This window comes from Musca domestica, unplaced genomic scaffold (genome assembly GCF_030504385.1).
Source record: "Musca domestica strain aabys unplaced genomic scaffold, Musca_domestica.polishedcontigs.V.1.1 165, whole genome shotgun sequence".
NCBI classification, from domain to species: Eukaryota; Metazoa; Arthropoda; class Insecta; order Diptera; family Muscidae; genus Musca; species Musca domestica.
In genome coordinates this window covers 305,706-326,971 of record NW_026712228.1, presented here as the reverse complement: position 1 = coordinate 326,971, position 21,266 = coordinate 305,706, and the positions used below count along the sequence as shown (strand labels likewise).

The 21,266-nt window shown below is 35.5% G+C and overlaps 1 protein-coding gene across 2 annotated transcripts in view; it reads right to left on the bottom strand.

Annotated features, from left to right (window-relative positions):
• The window catches only part of LOC109614160 (GATOR complex protein WDR24-like), a 186,213-nt gene that overhangs the window by 150,133 nt on the left and 14,814 nt on the right, over positions 1-21,266 (bottom strand). Inside the window, exons 1-2 of one of the 2 annotated variants that reach the window (XM_059120288.1) lie at positions 2,980-3,216; positions 2,511-2,796 (exon numbers count right to left, since the gene is read on the bottom strand). In XM_059120288.1, the coding sequence (XP_058976271.1) occupies positions 2,511-2,577 (67 nt within the window). In that variant the 5' untranslated portion in view covers positions 2,578-2,796; positions 2,980-3,216. Of the gene's footprint in view, positions 1-2,510; positions 2,797-2,979; positions 3,217-21,266 lie in introns of those variants that run through there. The other variant, XM_059120289.1, reaches the window with a different exon arrangement.

The window sequence follows — 21,266 nt, the reverse complement described above, 5'->3', positions numbered from 1 at the left end:
CATCGCTAGATCGTCTTAGAATTTTAAGCTAATCCAGAATATATACTTCTGTCATGGGAGATAGAACCTTTTGCGAACTCCAAATTCCAACAATTTCATATGGGTCCAATCATCAAAATACTGAATATAGAACGTTAACGTATTATGTGGGGCGATACCGATGACCTGCTTTCAATACCAACAATGTCACAGCACTAAAATATTTTTGACTTAAATTTTATCAACCTACTTCATTCCGTTCGGATGTAGAATTAAAAACTTAGTATTCCCTCCTTATAATGTGTTATATGCTCTTTAAGAAACAAAGAAAATAACTGATGTATTTCGAACTTAGTACAGCATAGTGAGTAACTACAAAGCAACCTATTAAAACATTATTTTTACAAAAGGCTTGTCAACCGAAATAAACGAATATTACTTGACCCCAAAAATTCGAAAAAGAAGCCGAATTTTTATTTTTAGAATCTACTTTGGTGCCGTGTCATTTGGATTATGGTTCCCACGGACATAGTTTTTTCGTGAAAATGGCAAAAAAAAATAATTTTCCTGGGAGAAATATTCTAAAATACCCCGTTATTCGATCCGAAAATTGGGGTCGGGACTTGAAATTTTCTCCTCTGCGGTATGTCTTAATACCTCATAATGAGTCCATTTTCGACTCTTTAAAAAGTCCCGGAACATTACATTTCATGTATTGCTCCGAAATCGGTTCAAACAACCCCATAATATGAATTGTTAGATAGGTATTTCCATAAGTTTCCAACTTATACCAATTCTGTATAAACCCGAATCCAAATTTTTGCGTCAAAAAAACGGGTAACCGGGTTTAAAGGTTTAAAATAACATGTAATAAAATTTTCAGGTTAATACGAGCATAGCCCCTAGTTCAACTTAAGTTTTGTTTTCTTCTGGAGATAACGTCCGAAAATGTGTCTGACATAAATTTCCCTTCCAATAATGCCCACTTCAAACGGTCATACTCCCCTTCCAAAACTGACATAAGCCCCATTTTATATGGGGATCATGATCAAAAAAAAAAAAACCGGACATGATCCCCATAATTGGAATCGCGATTATATCCGGGCACCATCCCCGTTTCCACTATTTTTCTGCAGCTGGTATTGAACTTGCAGCCTTATGATTAGATTTATGTGATAAACATTGCAGATTGATTCGAGCATAGCCCCTAATTCAACTTAAGCTTTGTTTTCTTTTGGAGATAATGTCCGAAAATTCGTCGAACATAAATTTGCGGCCATAATCCCCACATCAAACGGTCATACTCCGCTTCCAAAACTGACATAAGTCCCACTTTATATGGGGATCATGATCAAAAAAAACCGTACATGATCTCCATAATTGGAATCGCGATTATATCCGGGCACCATCCACGTTTCCACTATTTTTCTGCAGCTGGTATTGAACTTGCAGCCTTATGATTTGATTTATGTGATAAACATTGCAGGTCAATCCGAGCATAGCCCCTGATTCAAATTAAGCTTTGCTTTTTTTCTTCTAGAGGTAATGTCCGAAAATTCGTCGGACATAAATTTTCGGCCATAATCCCCACTTCTAACGGCCATACTCTGCTTTCGAAACGGATCTAATTCCCACTTTATATGGGGATCATGACCAAAAATACCGGACATGATCCCTATAATTGGAATCGGGATTATGTCCGGTAACTATTCACTTTTCCACTGTTTGGTTCGCTGCTGATATTTAATTCGCAACTTGTGGTTTGAAGTTGAACACACTTTACACTATGCCCCCGACCTGAAACTCATTGTATTTGAATATTTATTTCTTTGTATCCGACGCTTAGTCTCGGGTTTGTAATCAGACACACTTCACTCATTACCTGGTAAGGAGGAATATAAGTAATTTTGGTTAGTGCATTGTTAGGAGATAATTCATTACTTTCAACCTTCTGATAATGAATTTAAATGGGTCATTGGGCTTATACAACTCCCAATTTATTGCTAGAATGTGCCACGAAACTCCCTTCCACAGAAGGTCAAAATTTCCAAAAAAAAATAACAGCTCTCATAAAAATTCAATTTTATTTTCGATTTTTTTAAACTTCGCATATATTAATATTTATGTGTAATTAGGTAAAATTGGGAAATATCGATCTCACTTTCTGTTACCTTCCCGATAAACGGTCAAACCGATTGATACTTTCGACTCCATTCATAATTTTTAAATCGGTGATGTCAAAGTATTGGGATTTTGAAATCGAATTCTGAATCGTTCTGGCATATAATTTTACTGTCATCGATAATATTTATATAGCCTCATCTTATGGCGAAACCAAAAATTTCATACCAAACATTTATTAAATAACAAATTTTCTTCCTATCATTACACCCTAATGTCCACCCGCGCCAACATATTTGGAAGCCATCAAAAAATAATACCCAAAAGCCTCACACAACGTAAATAAAAAAGCGTAAATACGCAAATAATTCTCAATTTATTTTAATTCGGTTACGTTTTGACCCACTTACCTGGTAATGACAAAACGCCATTCAGAGCCAGCAAGGTGACAGCGAATAGACCAATGAAAGATTTCATTTTGTCGCTTTCGATGGGGGTGCTTGTTGTTGTTCCTGCTGTTTTACTTTTCCTTTTCTTTGCTCAACAATCACTCACGCAATTGGAAAATCTTTATTTGGTTATATTTTCTTCTCTTTTATTTGAATATTTTTTTTTCAATATTGATGTTTTCAAAATATTTTCTGGCACTTCTTGTTTTTCAAATTTGTTTTTTCAACTGCGAACAAAAGAAAAATTCTAGAACAAAAAAAAAACAGAAGACGTTTGGTTAAATTAATATTTTTATTTATTTGTATTTTTTGGTGGCTTAATTAAAGGTAATTAAATTGTTGTTATTGTTACTGTTGTTGTTGTGTGTTTGAATAACAAAAAAAACGAAATGACAAAAATATGACAGCTCGCACACACAGACACACACACCTTTTTTATTTTTTGCGGAACGTCACTTATTTCCGTTTGAATTCTTTTCAAAATTATTTTCAAATTTATTTTTTTTTTTTTATTTTTTCAATTTCTATATTGGTTTTGAAATATTCTTGACGTTGTTGTTGTTGTTGTTGGATTTCTGGTTGATTTTTGTTTGTCTTGTCTTTGCGCGTCTGCAGTCTACAAAGGTTTGTTGAAAACTTGGCCGGTTTTGGAATACAATTAAAAGCGACAGGTTCTCAGTCATTCAGTTTATACTCAATTCTAGTTTGGGACAGACACTCCGTTCGGTTGGGGGCTTCAAAGCGGCAGCGCAGAATGACTGTGGTGTAGACGTCAACGTCATTTATGCCTATCATTTATTCTAGAAGTGAGAATGCTTGTTGCGCAGTTGGCTTTGCTGTCTGGCTGTCTTGCTCGCTTGCTAGCCGCCGCTAGCTTGTTATTCTACCAGCATGTTCTGACTGTCAGTGTTGTTGTTGTTTTTGTTTTTTCAGCTGCAATGGCATTTGTGAGAATCAATGCGATTCCATACAAATGAGCAGCTTACTGCTGCTGCAACGTATGAGCTGTTAAAGCTATGCCGGCTTGCGTACCGTACCCTTTGACGAAATTATACCTTCCATCCGACGTACAAACGTACATACTATGAGTGAGTGACAATAATGAGTAGTTGCTGGATAGTTGTATGATTATTGTGTGTGTTTTTTACATTTCGTATTTGGACATACAAATTCATTATATTTTTGTACTCTTCTTCGCGGAATGGAGGGTGAGGTGACGAGATTGTCATTTCATTTCTGAACTAATAAAGATCAAGTCTAAATGTTTCAGTCGATTTTGCCGACCTCAGCCAATATTCGATTATTTAAATATATTATGACTTCTGTTATGATTATTCAAATTTGTTGACCCTCTATGGAGCAGATTCCGAATATTGTCCATTTTGTATCGGATCTAAATAAATATGATATAAATATTGCGACATGTCAGGTTTGGACTATAGATAAAAAAACTGCAACAAAGTCAAAGTCTGATTGGTGTTGAAAATGAGCTAAATGGGTCCACGTTTAGGTATAGCCCCTATATAACGGTACCTCCATATTTTCGGTATTTTGAAGATTTCCGCCCCAATTCCCAAACGAATAAGCTAAATCTTTATATATACGGTTCTTGATAGGTATGTTCTCTCGCTTTTTCGCTGGAGGTCCACTTATTGAAAATATGGCTCGCATATAACGGTGCCTCCCGATTTACGGTACTTTGAAGGTTTCTGCCACAATTTCTAAACAAATTTGCTGAAACTCAATAATTGGGGTTCTCGGTAGGTCTGTTCACGCCTTGTAAAAAAATATTCGATTCACGTATAACGATACCTCCAGGTTTTCAGTATTTTTATACCCTCCACCTTGGAACTTTGTCATTCCGTTTGTAACATCCTTAAATATTCGTCGTAGACCCCATAAAGTATATATATATTTATAATCAGCATAAAATTCTAAGTCGATTTAACGATGTCCGTCTGTCTGTCTGTCCGTCCGTCTGTCCTTCCGTCTGTCTGTCCGTCTGTTGAAATCACATATAGCCCACATTATTTGACGTAGAGCGCCAAAATTTAGCAGAGCAATTTGTATTGTGTCTAGGATGGTTGGTATTGAAAATGATGATGATATATCGGTGATGATATATCGGTCCACGTTCTAGTATAGTCCCCATATAACGGTACCTCCCGATATTCGGTATTTTTATGATTTATGCCACATTTTTTCACGGATTTGTCTATAAATAGGTATTCATTGGTCATAATGGGTTCCAGCTCCGGTGGCGAAACATTGCATGTATAGGTCCACGTTTTGATATAGTCCCCATATAACGGTACCTCCCAAAATTCGGTATTTTGATGACTTTTGACATATTTTTTCAAGAATTTCTCTGAAAATTGGTAGTTGTAGATCTTAATGGGTCCTAGTTCGTGTGGCAAGTCATTGTAATTATAGGTCCACGTTTTGGTATAGCCCCCATATAACGGTACCTCCCGATATTCGGTAATTTGATGATTTTTGCCACATTTTTTCACGGATTTGTCTGAAAATTGGTATTTGTAGGTCATATTGGGTTCTAGCTCCTTTGGCGCAACATTGTATGTGTAGGTCCACGATTTGGTATAGCCCCAATATAACGGTACCTGCCGGTATTCGGCATTTTAATGGTTTTTGCCACATTTCTAATGTTTACTTAACCCTAAGGTGGAGTGTATTAAAAGTTTGGCCCGGCCGAACTTAATGTTTTTTTACTTGTTAAGGTTTAAGGTTAAGGTAGATATTAATATGGGTTTCGCTATTTGGGTCATTTTTTATTTTAATTCATAAAGACTGATATTCTTAGTTAAAATACAGGGTGAGATAAAAAACTGCAACAAATCATAATTTTTCATTGAATGAAAGCAAAATATGTCGGAAGTGGCATCAAATTTTAGAATAAGTTTAGATTTGTTTGAATTGGTCACCTTTGGCACGAATTATGGCCTTCAAACGACCAATGAAACCGTCACACGCTGCCCGAGTGTTGCTCTGCGGCATTTTGGCCCATTCCCGGCGAAGCGCATGCTTGAGGTGATCGACACTTTGGTATTTTATAGTGCCAACATTGCTTTCGAAAATGCTCCAGACACAATCGTCCAACGGATTGGTATCCGGAGATTTTGGTGGACATTGTGCTCTGGAAATGAAGCGAGGAACCTCATTTTGTAACCATTCTTGGGTGGGGTGTCCTGTTGGAATGTCCAAGGTCTGCGGCCAAAATGTTTGCGAGCGCAAGTCCTTAATACACCCTCCAGAATATTTTCGCGATAATATTTGGCATTTATTCTGATGCCACGGTTGATTAATACGAGTGGAGAGCGACCATCGGCTGTTATAGCGGCCCACACCATCACCATGGCCGGCGCTTGAGTTCTGGTGGCCAACCGAAGGTGCGCATTTTCAGCTGACCTCTTTGGCAAGTAAACACGATCATTTTGTTTGTTTTCAAACTGCTGGACAACGAATGTTTTCTCATCGGAGATGGAGAAAACCAAATTCTGCATTTCACCACTTTCGGCCAAACGAAGCAACTCTTTAGCTCTTTTGAGTCTATTTTCTTTCTAGCGTTAGTAGAAATAATGATATGTGTGAAATATAAAGAGAGCCGGATGCTTATTTCGGATTTAATAGTCGTTTTGGTTATTCGAAACTTTGACCCTTTGTTAAGAAGGTACCAGAAGAAATGGTCCGATCTCCATCATCTTTATAACAGATCTTGTCTTGATGGAAATATTGAGATGTACCAAGTCTGAATGGAATCGGATGTTAACTTTGAATTTTATAAGTTTCATGGACATTCAAAATTTTGTTGAAAATGTTGACATGTTATGTGGGAGGTACCAGAAGAAGTGGACTGATATTGTTCATCTCCTGACTCGATCTAAATTTGATAATAATATTGGGATATGCCAAGTTTGGACCAAATCGGATGCTCCATATTTGCCATAAAATGGGCCATGTAGGTCAACGTTATGGTATAGCCCCCATATAACGGTATCTTCCGATATTCGGTATTTTGATGATTTTTGCGACATTATTCACCGGAATTGTCTCAAATTTGGTACTTGAAGTTAGTAATGGTAGATACAGCCTATGACGGAAAATTGTCCATGTAGGTCCACGTTTAGGTATAGCCCCTATATGGTATAGGGAGGTACCAACCTATATTCGGTATTTTGATGATTTTAGCTACATTGTTTACCGATTTTTTTCTAATTTCGCATTTCAATATTGTAATGGTTGCCTATGTTGGTCCATGTCGTCGTATAGATCCTTATATAACGGCTAAATTCGTTATTTTTATGCCCTACACCACAAGGTGGTCAGGGTATTATGTTTTTGTGCATTTGTTTGTAACAGCAAAAGGAAACGAGATAGACCCATAGTTCCTTTTGATGATATGCATAAAATGACATTCCGAGTCGATTTAGGCATGTCTGTCCATGTATTTTTGTAAACAAAGTACAGTCGCATTTATTGCTCGATCCAGATGAAAATTTGGCACAAATCATTTGTTTGATCGAAGGACGAACTCTATTAAAATTGGAGATGATCGGTCAAAATTTAGATATAACTCTCATATATATCTTCGTCCGATTTGCCTTTTAATGTGCACCAAACGTATAATATTTACCCCAAATGTAATGGAATTTGGCACTTACGACAAAATCTACGATCTAGAAACAAGTATGACAAATTTAGAGAAAATCGGTTTAGATATAGCTATAGCTCGCATATATTTTGTTCATCCGATTTGTTGAATTTTTCCTGCACAGTCTTAATATGCACTCGGTAGTAACGAGAAATATATCAAATACAGCTCAGAAATTGCCAAATTTTATAGAGATCTGTTCAGATTTGGATTTAGCTCCCATATCTATCTTTTTATGCCATATTCGTTCCAAATGGTGGAGGGTATTCAAAGTTCGGCCCGAAATTACAGGTTTTTTACTTGTTTTGGTTTTAAATTATAACTGATCCAACTGATCTACCATATGTCGATAATACAAGGTTTTCAAGAGAACTTTCAGAATTCTACCTATCTCCCTTATAAATTTTTGCCTTCTTTGATGGTGTAGGCTTTGAAAGAGTTCGGACCAACCGAATATTTCGTTTTTTATATTTTATTTGATTTGACTTATTGCATTTGTTTTTTGTATTTTCATGCTTTAATCAATGTTCGTGCTTAAGCGTAAGTATATTTGTTGTTGTTTTTTCGTCGTCTTCTTCTTCTTTAGCAACAAAATAACAGAAAATTACAATACGAACAACAACAACGACATTACCGGTCAGTCAAACATCAGCAGTCGAACAAAACAAATTAAGGGAAATTCAATGTTTTATTGTCGCTGCAGTTGTTGTTGTTGTTGGTTTTATTTGTTGTTATTTCAATTACAGAATAGCAAACGTTGCACATATACATTGATGGACATTTAAATAGCAATGCGAACGAATCAAAAATATTTACATTTTGACACTATCTCTCTCATCAATTTTTCCATCGACCTCTGATGTTAATATTTTAGATGAGAGCGTTATCTGAATGAGGTTTCACCCAGGCGAAACGACTGAATGAGCATCATTACTAAAGCAGCACAAATAGTACTAATAGCTACGAAATGACACAACATTTTTGTTAAGTGATCGGTAGAAGCTAGATCTTTAAAATCTGACCTTAGGGTTACTCCTATAGAGGAAGAAATGAGATTTTTGTACATTCGTAGTCTAAATCTAGAGCTTTGAAATTAATGGGATCAATTTTGGATTAGAGAATTGTACTAAGGCGGGATTAGAGAATTGTACTAAGGCGGGATTGTACTAAGGCGGGATGGAGAAAGGTGACTTATCCTACATTTTTTTGTAAATTTGTTCTCTAAAGGTAACAAAATTACTGAGAAGGTTAAACATTATTATTAAAATATCGGAGAAATTTAGAACTTTGAAATTTAACATGGGGTCACACTTGGGTTAGATATTTAAGATGTGGAACAAAAAGTATCAAAAAATACTACATTATTATTAACCAAAGGGGAGAGCTAGAACTTTACTAGTTTGCATGAGGAAAACTCTCGGTACAGAGGATAAAATAAGGCAAAATTTTGATATATTTGTACACTAAAGGTACGAAAAGTACTCAAAGGTGCAATATTGTTACAAAGCGTTCGGTAAACGATATTAATTTTAAGTGGGATCATACTTCGTTAAAAGAATTAAAATAAGGTGAAAATGTGGTGAAATCCGTACTTTAAGCGTACGAAAAATACTAAATTACACAACTTTATCATATAGCGTTTTAGAAGTTATAAAACTTTAAAAGTTTGCATGAGAATAACTCTCAGTAAAGAGGGGTGAAAAAATTCGAAATTGTGTACAATATGAGTACAAAAAGTACTGAAAGGTAAAATATTGTTACTAAACAATTCGTAAAAGCTAGAACTTGGAAATTTTGAGTGGAATTACTCAACGTTTAAAAAATTAAAATAAGGTGCAAATTTTGGAAATCCGTACTTGAAGCGTACAAAAAGTACTAAAAAGCACAACATTATCATAGAGCGCTTGAGAGGAGCTAGAACTTTCAAATTTTGGATGACGGTGAGAACTGGATGAAGAGGTGTGAGAACTAAGAGAAAAGTAGAATTTTTATTACCTACACCACACAGTGGTAAGGGTATTATGTCTATGTGCATTTGTTTGTAACATGGAGAAGGAAGCTAGCTAACTATTGAAGATCTTCATAGAATCACTTCCTGAGTCGATTTATGTAAGTCCGTCCGTCTTCCCATGTATTCTTGTGAACAAAATGCAGGTCGCATTTATTATCCGATTGAGATGAACTTTTCCAAACAATATTTGTTTGGCCCAAGGACGAACCCTATTGAAATTGGTGAAAATCGTATCAAATTTAGATATAGCTCCCATATATATCTTCAACCGATTTCGGGATAATTGTGCATCAAAATGGCCAATATCAGTCCAAATGACCTAAATTTTGTCACATCCGACCGAATTCTGCCTAAAAGAAAGTACATCAAATTTGGTGAATGTCGGCGCAGATATAGCTGTAGCTCCCTTATATATGTTTCATCCGATTTGCAGTTTCAAGTCCCTTTACATTCGTAACATGCATGTTCTCCACAAAAATGATATTTGGTACCAGGTGGCAGATGTAGCCCAAAAATACCTCTGCCAAATTTGTTATCAAGATCGGTCCGGATTTGGATATAGCTCCCGATTTAAGGTTTATTGTGCACCGAATGGCTAATGTCAGCCCAAATGAAGTGAGTTATGGCAATTCCAATTGGATTAAACATAGAACGAGTACTTCAAATTTGGAGAAAATCGGTTCAGATATAGCTATAGCTACCATATATATGTTTCATCCGCTTTGGAGTTTCAGGTCCCTCACATGCGTAATAGGCACTCCACAGCAATGATATTTGATACCGGATCTAAAATATAGCTTGAAAATACATCTGCCAAATTTTATCGCAATCGGCTCAGATTTTTATACCTTCAGGCACATGGCTAGAGAGGGTATCATTTGATATGGTCAAAACGTGCCTAGTCGAAATAAAGTTTTTAGACCCTAGGTCTATTTGAACCAAATCCATTTCAGGACATTTGGAGTCATCTAGTCATGTCCGTCTGTCTGTCTAGCTAGCTGGTGCGCATGAAAACTCCCGAACGGATTATCCGATTTGATCCACACCTGGTGCTTCGTAATATTATTGTCAAACTTAGATCGTGTTCGGAGATGGACAACATCGGTCCACTCCTTCTGGTACCTCGCCCACAAAATGTCAACATTAAAAAAAAAAAATAATCCGACTTTGCTCCAACTTTGCAAATCCTAATATTTGTATCAATGCTAGGTCAGGTGCGAAAATGGATAGTATCGGTTCACTCCATCAAGTACCTCTCCCACAAGGGTCAAAATTTGAAATAATTATAACTCTTATAAAATGTGATGTACGAGTCCGACTGTCTTCAAATTTCACACATCTCACATCTTATTAAACCAAGGTCTGGTATGAAGATGGAGTATATCGGTCCACTCCTTTTGGTACCTCTCCCACAAGAGGTCAATATTTTGAATAACACTGAAGGTGAAATTAACATAAGATTCCATCTCAACATTTCTATCAACGCAAGGTCTGTTATAAATATGGTTGAGATCCGACCATTCCTTCTGTTACCTCTTCCAGAAACGGTCAAAGTTTTGAATAACTCAAATGATTATAAAATCTGAAATAAGCATCCTTTTCTATTCATATTTAACACATCCCATTATTTCTGCTGTAAAGATGGAATGTCCACTCCTTTTGGTTAAAATTTTGAACAAAGGGTAAAATATTTGAATACCCATGAAGCTCATAAAATGCAAAATTAACATCCGATTCCATTCAGACTTGGTACATCTTAATATTTCTCTCAACAGAAGATCTGGTAAAAAGATGGTGCAGATCGGACCACTCCTTCTGGTACCTAGCCCACTAAGGATCAAACTTCGGAATAACCAAAACGATTATAAAATCCAAAATAAGCCTCCGATTCTCTTAATATTTTACACATCGCAATATTTTTATTAACCCAAGGTCTGGTGTGAAGATGGTATACATCGATCCACCCCTTCTGGTACCTCACTCACAAAAGGTTAAAATTTTGAATAACCAAAACGATCATGAAATCCGAAATAGGCATCCGGTTCTCTTTTTATTTCTCACATCCCATTATTTCTACTAACACAAGATCTGCTGTAAAGATAGAATATATCGGTCCATTCTTTCTAATACCTCCCCCACAAATGGTTAACAATTTTGAATATCAATGGAGCTCATAAAACACGAAACTAACATCCGACTTCAATCAGGCTTGGTACATTTCATTGTTTCCATCAACACAAGATCTGTTATAAAGATGGGAGGGATAGGATCATTTCTTCTGGTTCAAGATTTTGAAAAACCAAACACTCAAAAAAAGCGAACTAAGCATCCATCACTCTTCATATTTCACACACCCCATTATTTCTACTAACACAGAATCTGATGTTAAAATGATATATATCTGCGAACCTCTTTTGGTACCTCCCGCACAAAAGGTGACAATTTTCAATACTTTTATCTGTCATAACTTGCGAAACAAGTCAGCGATTCCTTACAAATTGCTATATCTAAATATTTCTCTCAACCCGAAACCTGAGATGAATATGGAATTTATGATTTCGGAAAAAATTTGGAAGTAAATGTTCGATTTTCTTGTAATTTTGCCCATACCAATATTTTTATCTGCATTAGATGAGGTATGAAAATGAAATGGACTTCGGTCGACTATATCGGATAACAAATGCACATTTTAACATTTTCTAAAAATTATGACGTATCTCATATAAAGTGAATAAAGCAACATATATAGTCAAAACCTGGCACGTCGCAATATTTATATCATATTTATTTAGGTCCGATACGAAATGGAGATTATTGGCCCATTCCTTAGGAACCCACTCTAGAGAGGGTAAACAATTTGAATAATCATAACAGAAGTCAAAATCTACTACTGGTAATATTTTTAAGGATTATGACTTTTAAATTTGTTGGTCTTTCCAAAAATAATTATTTTCTATAATGACCTTAATGGGATAAAAAGAACCTTAGGTCAAACCATTTTTGCTCGTAGGCTAACATTTAAGTACTCTCTTCGGAAGGAACGAAATAAAAAGAGAAGATTTATTACATTGGGTTTTCCAAGAAACCCCCATAACACCGCCCTAGACAACCAAGTATTTTCTTCCTCATAGTATACCACTCACTCTCATCTTAGATTAGATTTCCTTCAATTGGACAGTCACAAAGAGCTACTGCCTCTATTGTTGATAATAACAAAAAAAACATACAAACCAAATTACCGACACATTAAAGTGATAGTTCCACATTGATGTAACCGAGCACCCGATGCTGGACACCGGCGTTTTGCAAAACGATCACCAGCTAGCCAACCAAACAACACGCAACAATAAACACAATATGCCGTTTAGAATTTCCATTAAATTAAAGTGACTGTAATGGGTTTCTAGTTTTTTTATTTTTATGACATTAACTGTCTCTTCCTCTCCATGCATCGCAACGGCCGACCGAATAGTAGAATAATAGCTAATTACAGAAACAGAATTGCAATCTCCACTGAGTCATCTACATCTACATAGAGAACTCTAAATACACGTAATGACGACTGTTTGTAAACAGTCGTCTCGCGAATATTCTGCGAAGCTATTAGAGAGATTCAGAGCAATTAAGTAAGTCTCGGATAAGTTCAATGCAAATGCAAATCACTGTTTGTTTTGATGTTAGAAAATGGATGAGGAAATAGCTGAGGATTGCATCAGAGTGTTAAGGTCAATGTTAGGGGTACTACTAGAAGTTGAGAAGTTTTTAGTAATAGGAAAATAGTTATTTTCTAAAATAATTCGATCCATGGAAGATCCCTATAATATTTGACACAAAACTTAATTAAAATAAATATGCTAAATTTTCCATTCTATAGTCTACCAATATAGTCGTGCCGAAGGCTTTAATACACCCACCAGAATATTTTCGCGATAATATTCGGCATTTATTCTGATGCCACGGTCGATTAATACGAGCGGAGAGCGACCACCGGCTGTTATGGCGGCCCACACCATCACCATGACTGGCGCTTGAGTTCTGGTGGCCAATCGATGGTGCACATTTTCAGCTGACCTCTTTGGCAAGTAAACACGATCATTTTGTTTGTTTACAAACTGCTGGGCAACAAATGTTTTTTCATCGGAGAACACCAAATTCGGCAGTTCACCACTTTCGGCCAAGCGAAACAGCTCTTTAGCTCTTTTGAGTCTATTTTCTTTCCGTTGCGGTGTAAGTTTTTACACTTTTTGGAATTTTATTGGTTTCACCCCGAGCTCAATTTTCAATATTTGCCGAATGGAATATTGCGATGTCTAGAACTAGAAATATCCTCTTCCAGGCTTTCATGGTAACAAGAAAGTCTTCAGGTCTTAAGGAAAACCTTCTATCGATCTTTTATAGACAAAATAACTCTTTCGGGTTCTTCATATGTATGTTCTCTAGGGAAAAGCCTCCTTTAAGGTTTTTTTTTTGAGATAGAAAGACCCTCTTTATATCTTCTCTAGGAGGAAAGGTCTTCTACATGTCTTGTCCAGTTAAAATCCACTCTAAGGAAAAGACTTATTCAAGTATTTTCTAAGCATAACATCTTCTTCAGGCCTTTAGAACTTCTTCAGGTCTTCTATAAAGAGAAATACTTCTTCAGGTCTTTTACAGAGAGGGAGAAGATATTCGTTTATTCACTTCATATCTTCTCTAAGTAGAAGATCTCTTAAGGTGTTCACTAGAAAGAATACCTTTTTAGGTTTTCTCTTAAGAGCATACCTTTATACATCTTCTCTAAAGAGGACACATTTTCAATTCTTCTCTAAAAAGTGAATACGTTTTTCTGTTCTTTTCTAGGGAAAGACATTTTTCAAGTATTTTATAAGGGAAGATATTCTTCAGGTCTTCAGAACGTCTTCAGATCTGCTATAAACAGAATTGCTTCTTCATAGAGAGGGGAATTTTTCGTTTTCTCTCTAAGGAGAAGGCCGTTTTTAGGTATTCCTTAAGGAGAACACTTTCTTCAGGTCCTTATCGAAGAAATAAATATTTAGACTTTTTCTAAGAGAGAAGAACCTTTTGAGGGAGGAGAAGACATTTTGAGGTGTTTTCTGGTAAAAAGATCTTTTTGAGATGTTCCTTAAAGAGAATACCTTTTAGGCCATCTCTTTAGGAAAAAACCTTTTTCGGGTCTTCTCTAGGGGAAAATACATTTTTCAAGTATTTTCTATGGAAAAGATCTTCTTCAGACCTTCAGAACTTCTTCAGACCTTCAGAACTTCTTCAGACTTTCTATAAAGAGAACAATTTCTGATCTTTTATAGGGAGGTGATATTTCACAATTATAGTCTACGGATAAGGACTTTCTTCAGGTCTTCTCTAGAAAGAGACCTGTTCAGGTCTTCTCGAAGAAAGACATCTTTAGGTCTTTCCTTAGGAGGGAATTTTAAGGTCTTCGCTAGAGTGACTTTTTTTGAAGAGGGAAAAGATATTTTGAAGTGTTTTAGGGGAGAAGTCCTTTTGAGATGTTCTCTAGAGACTTACTTATTTAGGTCTTATCTAAATTTTTTTTTTCAGGTCCTTTCTAGAGAAATGGCATTTCTCAGATCCTCTTTAGAAAAAGAAACTTCCGGTGGTATTTAATATAGGAAGACCTTCATCAGATCTCCTGTATAGAGAATGTATTCTTCCAGTGTTCTTTAGAGAATATACCTTTTTCTGATCTTTTATAGGACCTCTATAAGCACAATATTCTTCAATAAAGAGAAAACTTTCTTCAGGAATTCTGAATTGCAGGTATTGCATAGAAATAGCTTTTTCAAGTCTTTTTTGGAGATAAGAACAACATCATACCTTCTATGGTGAAATTGCAATCTTCAGCAGTTATTGAGGCCGAAAACCCTCTTGGAGTTATCTGTAGACAAAATATCTGCTTAAGGTCTTCCACATACAGAAGATATCCAGTTTTCCGTAAATACTATATCCTTCCACACCTTTCTTCCGATCTTCTATTAAAAAATCATATATTTTATACCATCTACCATAACTTGGAGGGTATATTAAGTTTGTCATTCCGTTTGTAATTCTTCGAAGATTGATTGATGATCAGAGTAAAATTCTAATTCGATTTAACAATGACCGTTCGTCCATCAGTTCTTCTCTTGTAATCGCCATATCTTCCGAAGATATTGAGATAGAGTGCTTAAATTTGGTACAAATGTGTTTTGAGTCTTATATTAGATCAAGATCGAAGATCAGCTACATCGGTCAACTTTTTCGTATAGGCCCCATATTACGATACCCCCTAATTTTAAGCATTTTCACGATTTCGGCACATTTTTGAATGGGCATATTCGAAATTTGGCATATGAAGGTTTTTACAGGTTCCTAACCAACTTCCAAAAATATTTCCACTTGGCCATATATAGCTGTACCCCCCATTATAAGCATTTCAACGATTTTCAACACATTTTTCCAAGGAATGTGGTATTTAAAGGCTGTTACAGGTTCCTTACGCCCTTGCAAAAAACAGTTAACATAAGTCCACATTATGGTATGTGGCCCATATGGCGGTACCTCCCCTTTATTCGGTATTCTGATGGCTTTCCCCAATTTTTTCCCAAATTTTTAGACACCCAACTGCCTAACCAAAAATTGTTGATATAGGTCCTCATTTTGACATTTTATATATGAAGGTGGAGGGTATCAAAATTTCCGCCCAGCCGAACTTACTACTTTTATATTTGTTTTGTCTTCTGTAGATAGCAGTCTCAAAGTGTAGAAGCCCTATTCGGGTCTTCTGGGATAGTAAAACGTCTTCTATAGGCCTTAAACAGAGAGAACACTATTGCTAGGCTTAATTTGGGTAGGAGAACTTTTTAAGTGTTTCTTACTTTTTTACAGGTCTTCTATGGAGAGAACATATTCTTTGGGTCTTCCACAGATACTATGTTTTCTAATAAGGTCATGAGATAGATCTTCTGGGGTCAAAAATGGATTTTTTGTACAGAAGACCAAAAAGTTGGGTATTCCCATAAAGGACTCAAAGATGGGAGGATTTCTTCAGGACTTCTTTGTGAAGATTTTGATTGGAAAGTTTGGTTGTATCTCGTTCATCAAATTTTTCATTGATTTACACGATTTTTACGTTCCCCCACACACCATTATCTTTGCCAAATTTCAAATAAATTACAACTGTTACACTTTGTATTCGAATTGAAATCATTTCAATTTAATTTCCAATTCTGACATTTACGGCTCTATACTAGGGGAAAAATAATGACGGCGACTAAAATTAGTAATACGATTGAAATCAGTATCTAGCCCAAATGCGGGTGTTTATGAAAATCAATTTAAAGGGCAAACACACACACACACGTCCATATCATTTATGGAAATTTAGGATTTAATGCATTAGCAGCAGGTTCGTTCCGCCCTCACTTCCCTGCCCTTGCCTTTGCTATCAAATGATAGATTTCAATTTGATGCCATTAAACAATAGACGGCTTTTGCTAAAATTGTTATTTAAATGATTTAATTAAGCTGTTATATGTGTCTGTGTAGATATATATGTATGTGTATACATGTGAATTGTTGTCATCATGACGATAATGACAGTTCCCAATTGTGCGCGGGAGATTGTCATTTTTACACTGATTGCTATCGGTGAACATGAAAAATGAGGGCACTGTATGCACATATTTTTTTTGTATTGAAAAGGGGTGCCTTAGGAGTTAGAGGGGAGGGATTTTAAAATTTAGTTGGCAATATGTAAACCCAAATTTAAACAAAAAATATTTTGGGATATGTTGTGTAAAGTCTACAATATATGTTTATAAATAATTTATTATTTAATACATACTGTTTAAAATAATGTTTGGAACTACAACAAAACGTGGATTTTTTTTAATAATTTTTCTAAAGACTACCAAAAAGCCTTGTTGTTACACCCCACAACATTTTGAGCTAACTGACAAAAAATTGGTCCACATGGTGTTATATACTGATCTACCCATCTTGCAGAGTTGAATCGACCTAGCTATGCGTGTCCGACCGCCCGCCTATCCGTCTTTCCATGTAAATTTATAATCGCGCCACAGATCGCAATTATGCGTGAAATTTGGCATAGAGCTAGGGTTAGTGTCAGAATAGAAGCCTATTGTTTTTGGAGATGATCGCAATATATATAAAAAGGGTGAATGGACAAAAAAATACATTTCCTTATTTTGCAATTTTCTATACAGATCACGATTATAAATCAGTCGCCGCGGAATCGAGTTTAAAACAGGGCAGAAGCTAAATAATACGGATAGTTAGGGATAATATTTAGAGGGTGAAATACTATGCTGAGCATCCAAATAGGTCACAATTAAAGACCAATCGACACAGAATTTCGTATGAGGTTAGAGTTTAGGACAGAAAAAAAAAAACTTTTTTACCCTACCTCACATATTGGTAAGGGTATTATGTCTTAATGCATTTGCTTGTAAAATGAAGAAGGAAGCGAGATACACCCATAGTTACTTTTGAAGATCTTCATAGAATCACTTTCTGAGTCGATTTAGGCATTTCAGTCCGTCTGTCCGTGTATTTTTGTTAACAAAATGCAGATCGCATTTATTATCCGATTGAGATGAAATTTTGCAAACAATATTTGTTTAGCCCAAAGATGAACCCTATTAAAATTGGTGAGAATCGGTACAAATTTAGATATAGCTCACATACTCGTCAACCGATTTCGGACAAGTGTGAACTGAATTCATCCTAGAAACCAGTACTTCAAATTTAGTGTAAATCGGTTCAGATATAGCTATAGCTCCCATATATATTTTTTATCCGATTTGTTTTTCAAAGTCCCTCACACGCGTAATTTGCACTCCACCAGAATGGTACTAGATTTGGTACTTGGTACTAGATAATTTTTAGACCTCGAAATGTCAAATTTTATCGAAATCGGTTCAGATTACCATATAGTATGCACCAAATGGTTAATATCAGTTCAAATGGAATGAATTTTGACATTTCCGATGGAATTCACATAGAAACAACTACTTCAAATTTGGTAAAAATTATATTTTTCTGTCAAATAAGTTTCTAAAATGATTATATATAAGTATAAGTAGCTTTGTATATTTCTTCCTTTGTAAAAAAATAAATATAATGCGAAATTCTAATTATTTTCTTGCCTTTTGTAATACATGTAGTACCATTTAGTATTTTTCGTATATAAAGCATTTGCAAATCGACCTACTTATATAAAAGCTACACACTCACAGTGACTCTAATACAAACATTTATATTTCCAGTTCTGTTCCTATTGCACCTAACGAATTTAATACTTTTCCTGCACTATATAGCACGCATTTCCAAAAAAAAACCGTCCCCTGTCCCCACAATTACTCTCATGGCAGAATTCATAAGTTCAGTTCTATTCCGGCACATATATCAAATTTAGTATCATTTAGTACCTTTCGTACATGTTATATTAGGCGATTTCTAAATCCACCTCCTTATATACATTATACTAGGAATTTTCAATTTCGACTCCTTGTCTAATATCATTAGATTCCAAGTTATCCAAATACCAAAATACCATTTAACACTTTTCGTACACTCTTTTTTTTAACCAAAGTTTAACATTCCTCCTTTTGGTACCGTTTAGTACAATTCTTACGCTTAACACACATTCTCAAAACCATCTACATATATCAACCCTACTTCCCAAACATTAATCTCATATCAAATTTTTTCCCTTTCTCTATCCAAATTTAGTGCATTTTAGTATGTTTTTCTACACTTATTGTTCGAAACTCCAAAATCCAAGCCCCTCATTCCAAATTTCGAATTTCTGGCTCTATCCCTTCCCTAAATACCATTTTATTTAATATTTTAATACCATTTAGTACTTTTCGTACTTGTTGGTACATTTTTTTTAAAATCGACGTCCATATATCAAACCCACCTAATAACAAGTTACCCTTATACCAAATTTCAGATTTCCAGCTCTGAGTCTTTCAAAAATTAATTAGTACATTTTTCCAAGTAAGAAGTACTACAACAAATAGGGGACTTAAAAAATATTTTTTGAAAGACCATATCATAACATTGGATTTTTAAAAAAAAAAAATTTTGTATGGCCTTCCACAAAATGTGGATTTTTTAGATAACATTTTGAGAAATTTTTTTAAGACCTAATTTTAAAAAATTATGGTCGACAAAAAGCCTTGATTTTTTATAAAAAAAAAAATATTTTTTATGATTTTTTTTAAATTTAAATGTTCTACAACTTTAAAGCTTATTCCTGAAGTAAATTTGGAATTTAAATAAATAATATTATAAGACTATCTCGTCAAAAAATTGTAGATTTTTTAATAAAATATCTTCAAGAACTATTATAATCACTCTTTTGTCGGAACCGACTATGATGACTAAAATGTAGGTCATCATTAAACTATTTCCGAAAAAATTATAGAACTGAAAATATGATGCATTGTTATTTTGGAGATGTAAAATTAATTTGATTACATTTCAAAAAAAAACAGATGTCTTCAAACAATTCGACAAACACCAGCTTTGCTGTTTGACATACTTCCATCGGAGAGAGGTAAAGTGCGATACATACGTAATAAATGTGTTACGCCATATAACATAGCCAATTGAAGCTTTATTAGAGCGAAATTGGCCAGGTGACATACAAACGTTATAATACGATTTGTAATTTATTCGATTTATCTATTCCAACAGACCGTGACATATGACTCATGTGATTATTGTGAATGAATTACACATTTCAACTAGATATTATTTGATTTACTAAAACATTTCAATATGCAAATAAATTATATTAAATAATTTTGTTTTGAGAGATTAAAAAGCTGATATTGCTTGGCAACAATGATGGATAAGGCAAAATTGCATTACATTTTTGGTGAAATATTTCGAAGGTACAAATTTTCATCCAAATCGATTGAAAATATGGTCAAAACCTTCGCAATAACTTAAATCATTATCTATACAGGGTGAAATGGAAAAACTGCAACCAACTTCAGACTGCTGTCACTTCTAAGTCACTCGCCCGACAGCCCAGCAAAGCTCATTATTTTGTTTACAAGTGTACAAAATCATTTTGGTGAGAATTTTCCATGAAAAAGTTATTCGTGACGGAATTCAAGCGTGATTTCTTTATATTTGGTTGGAAAACCACAAGTGGCTATCGTTAGAGCACTCCAGCATTTAAATGTACCGTGATACTGGTAGCGTAGCCCGATGTCAAGGAAGTGGGCGAAAGAAAACGAAAACATCAGCAGAAATGGTTCGAAAAGTAAAGAAGCGACTTGATCGAAACCCGCGTCGCAGTGGAGGAAAATGGCTCGTGTGCTGAACATATCGCAATATTCCACTCGACAAATATTGAAAAATGAGCTCGGGGTAAAGCCACTGAAATTCCAAAAAGTGCAAGAACTTACACCGCAACAGAAAGGAAATAGACTCAAAAGAGCTAAAGAGTTGCTTCGCTTGACCGTAAGTGGTAAACTGCCGAATTTGGATTTCTCCGATTAGAAAACATTCGTTGTCCAGCAGTTTGTATGCTGAAAATGTGCACCTTCGCACCTTCGTGGGCACGCAAACATTTTGGACATTCCAACAGGACTCACCACCATCGCACTCAGCACGCGCCACCCAAGAATGTTTACAAAATGAGGTTCCTCGCTTCATTTCCAGCGCACAATGGCCACCAAAATCTCCGGAAAAGCAGGTTTGGCACTAAAAAATACCAAAGTGTCGATCACCTCAAGCAAGCGCTTCCCCGGGAATGGGCAAAAATATCGCAGAGCAACATTCGGGCAGCGTGTAACGGTTTCGTTGGCCGTTTGAAGGCCATAATTCGTGCCAAAGGTGACCAATTCGAACAAATCTAAAATTATTCTAAAATTTCATGCTTTCCATTTTTTGCTATCATTCAATGAGAAGCCCTTTTGGCATTTTCCAGTACTTTAGCCAAAACTACCGGCGATAGGTCCTCAAATTCTTGACGCATATTGTCTTTAAGAGCTAA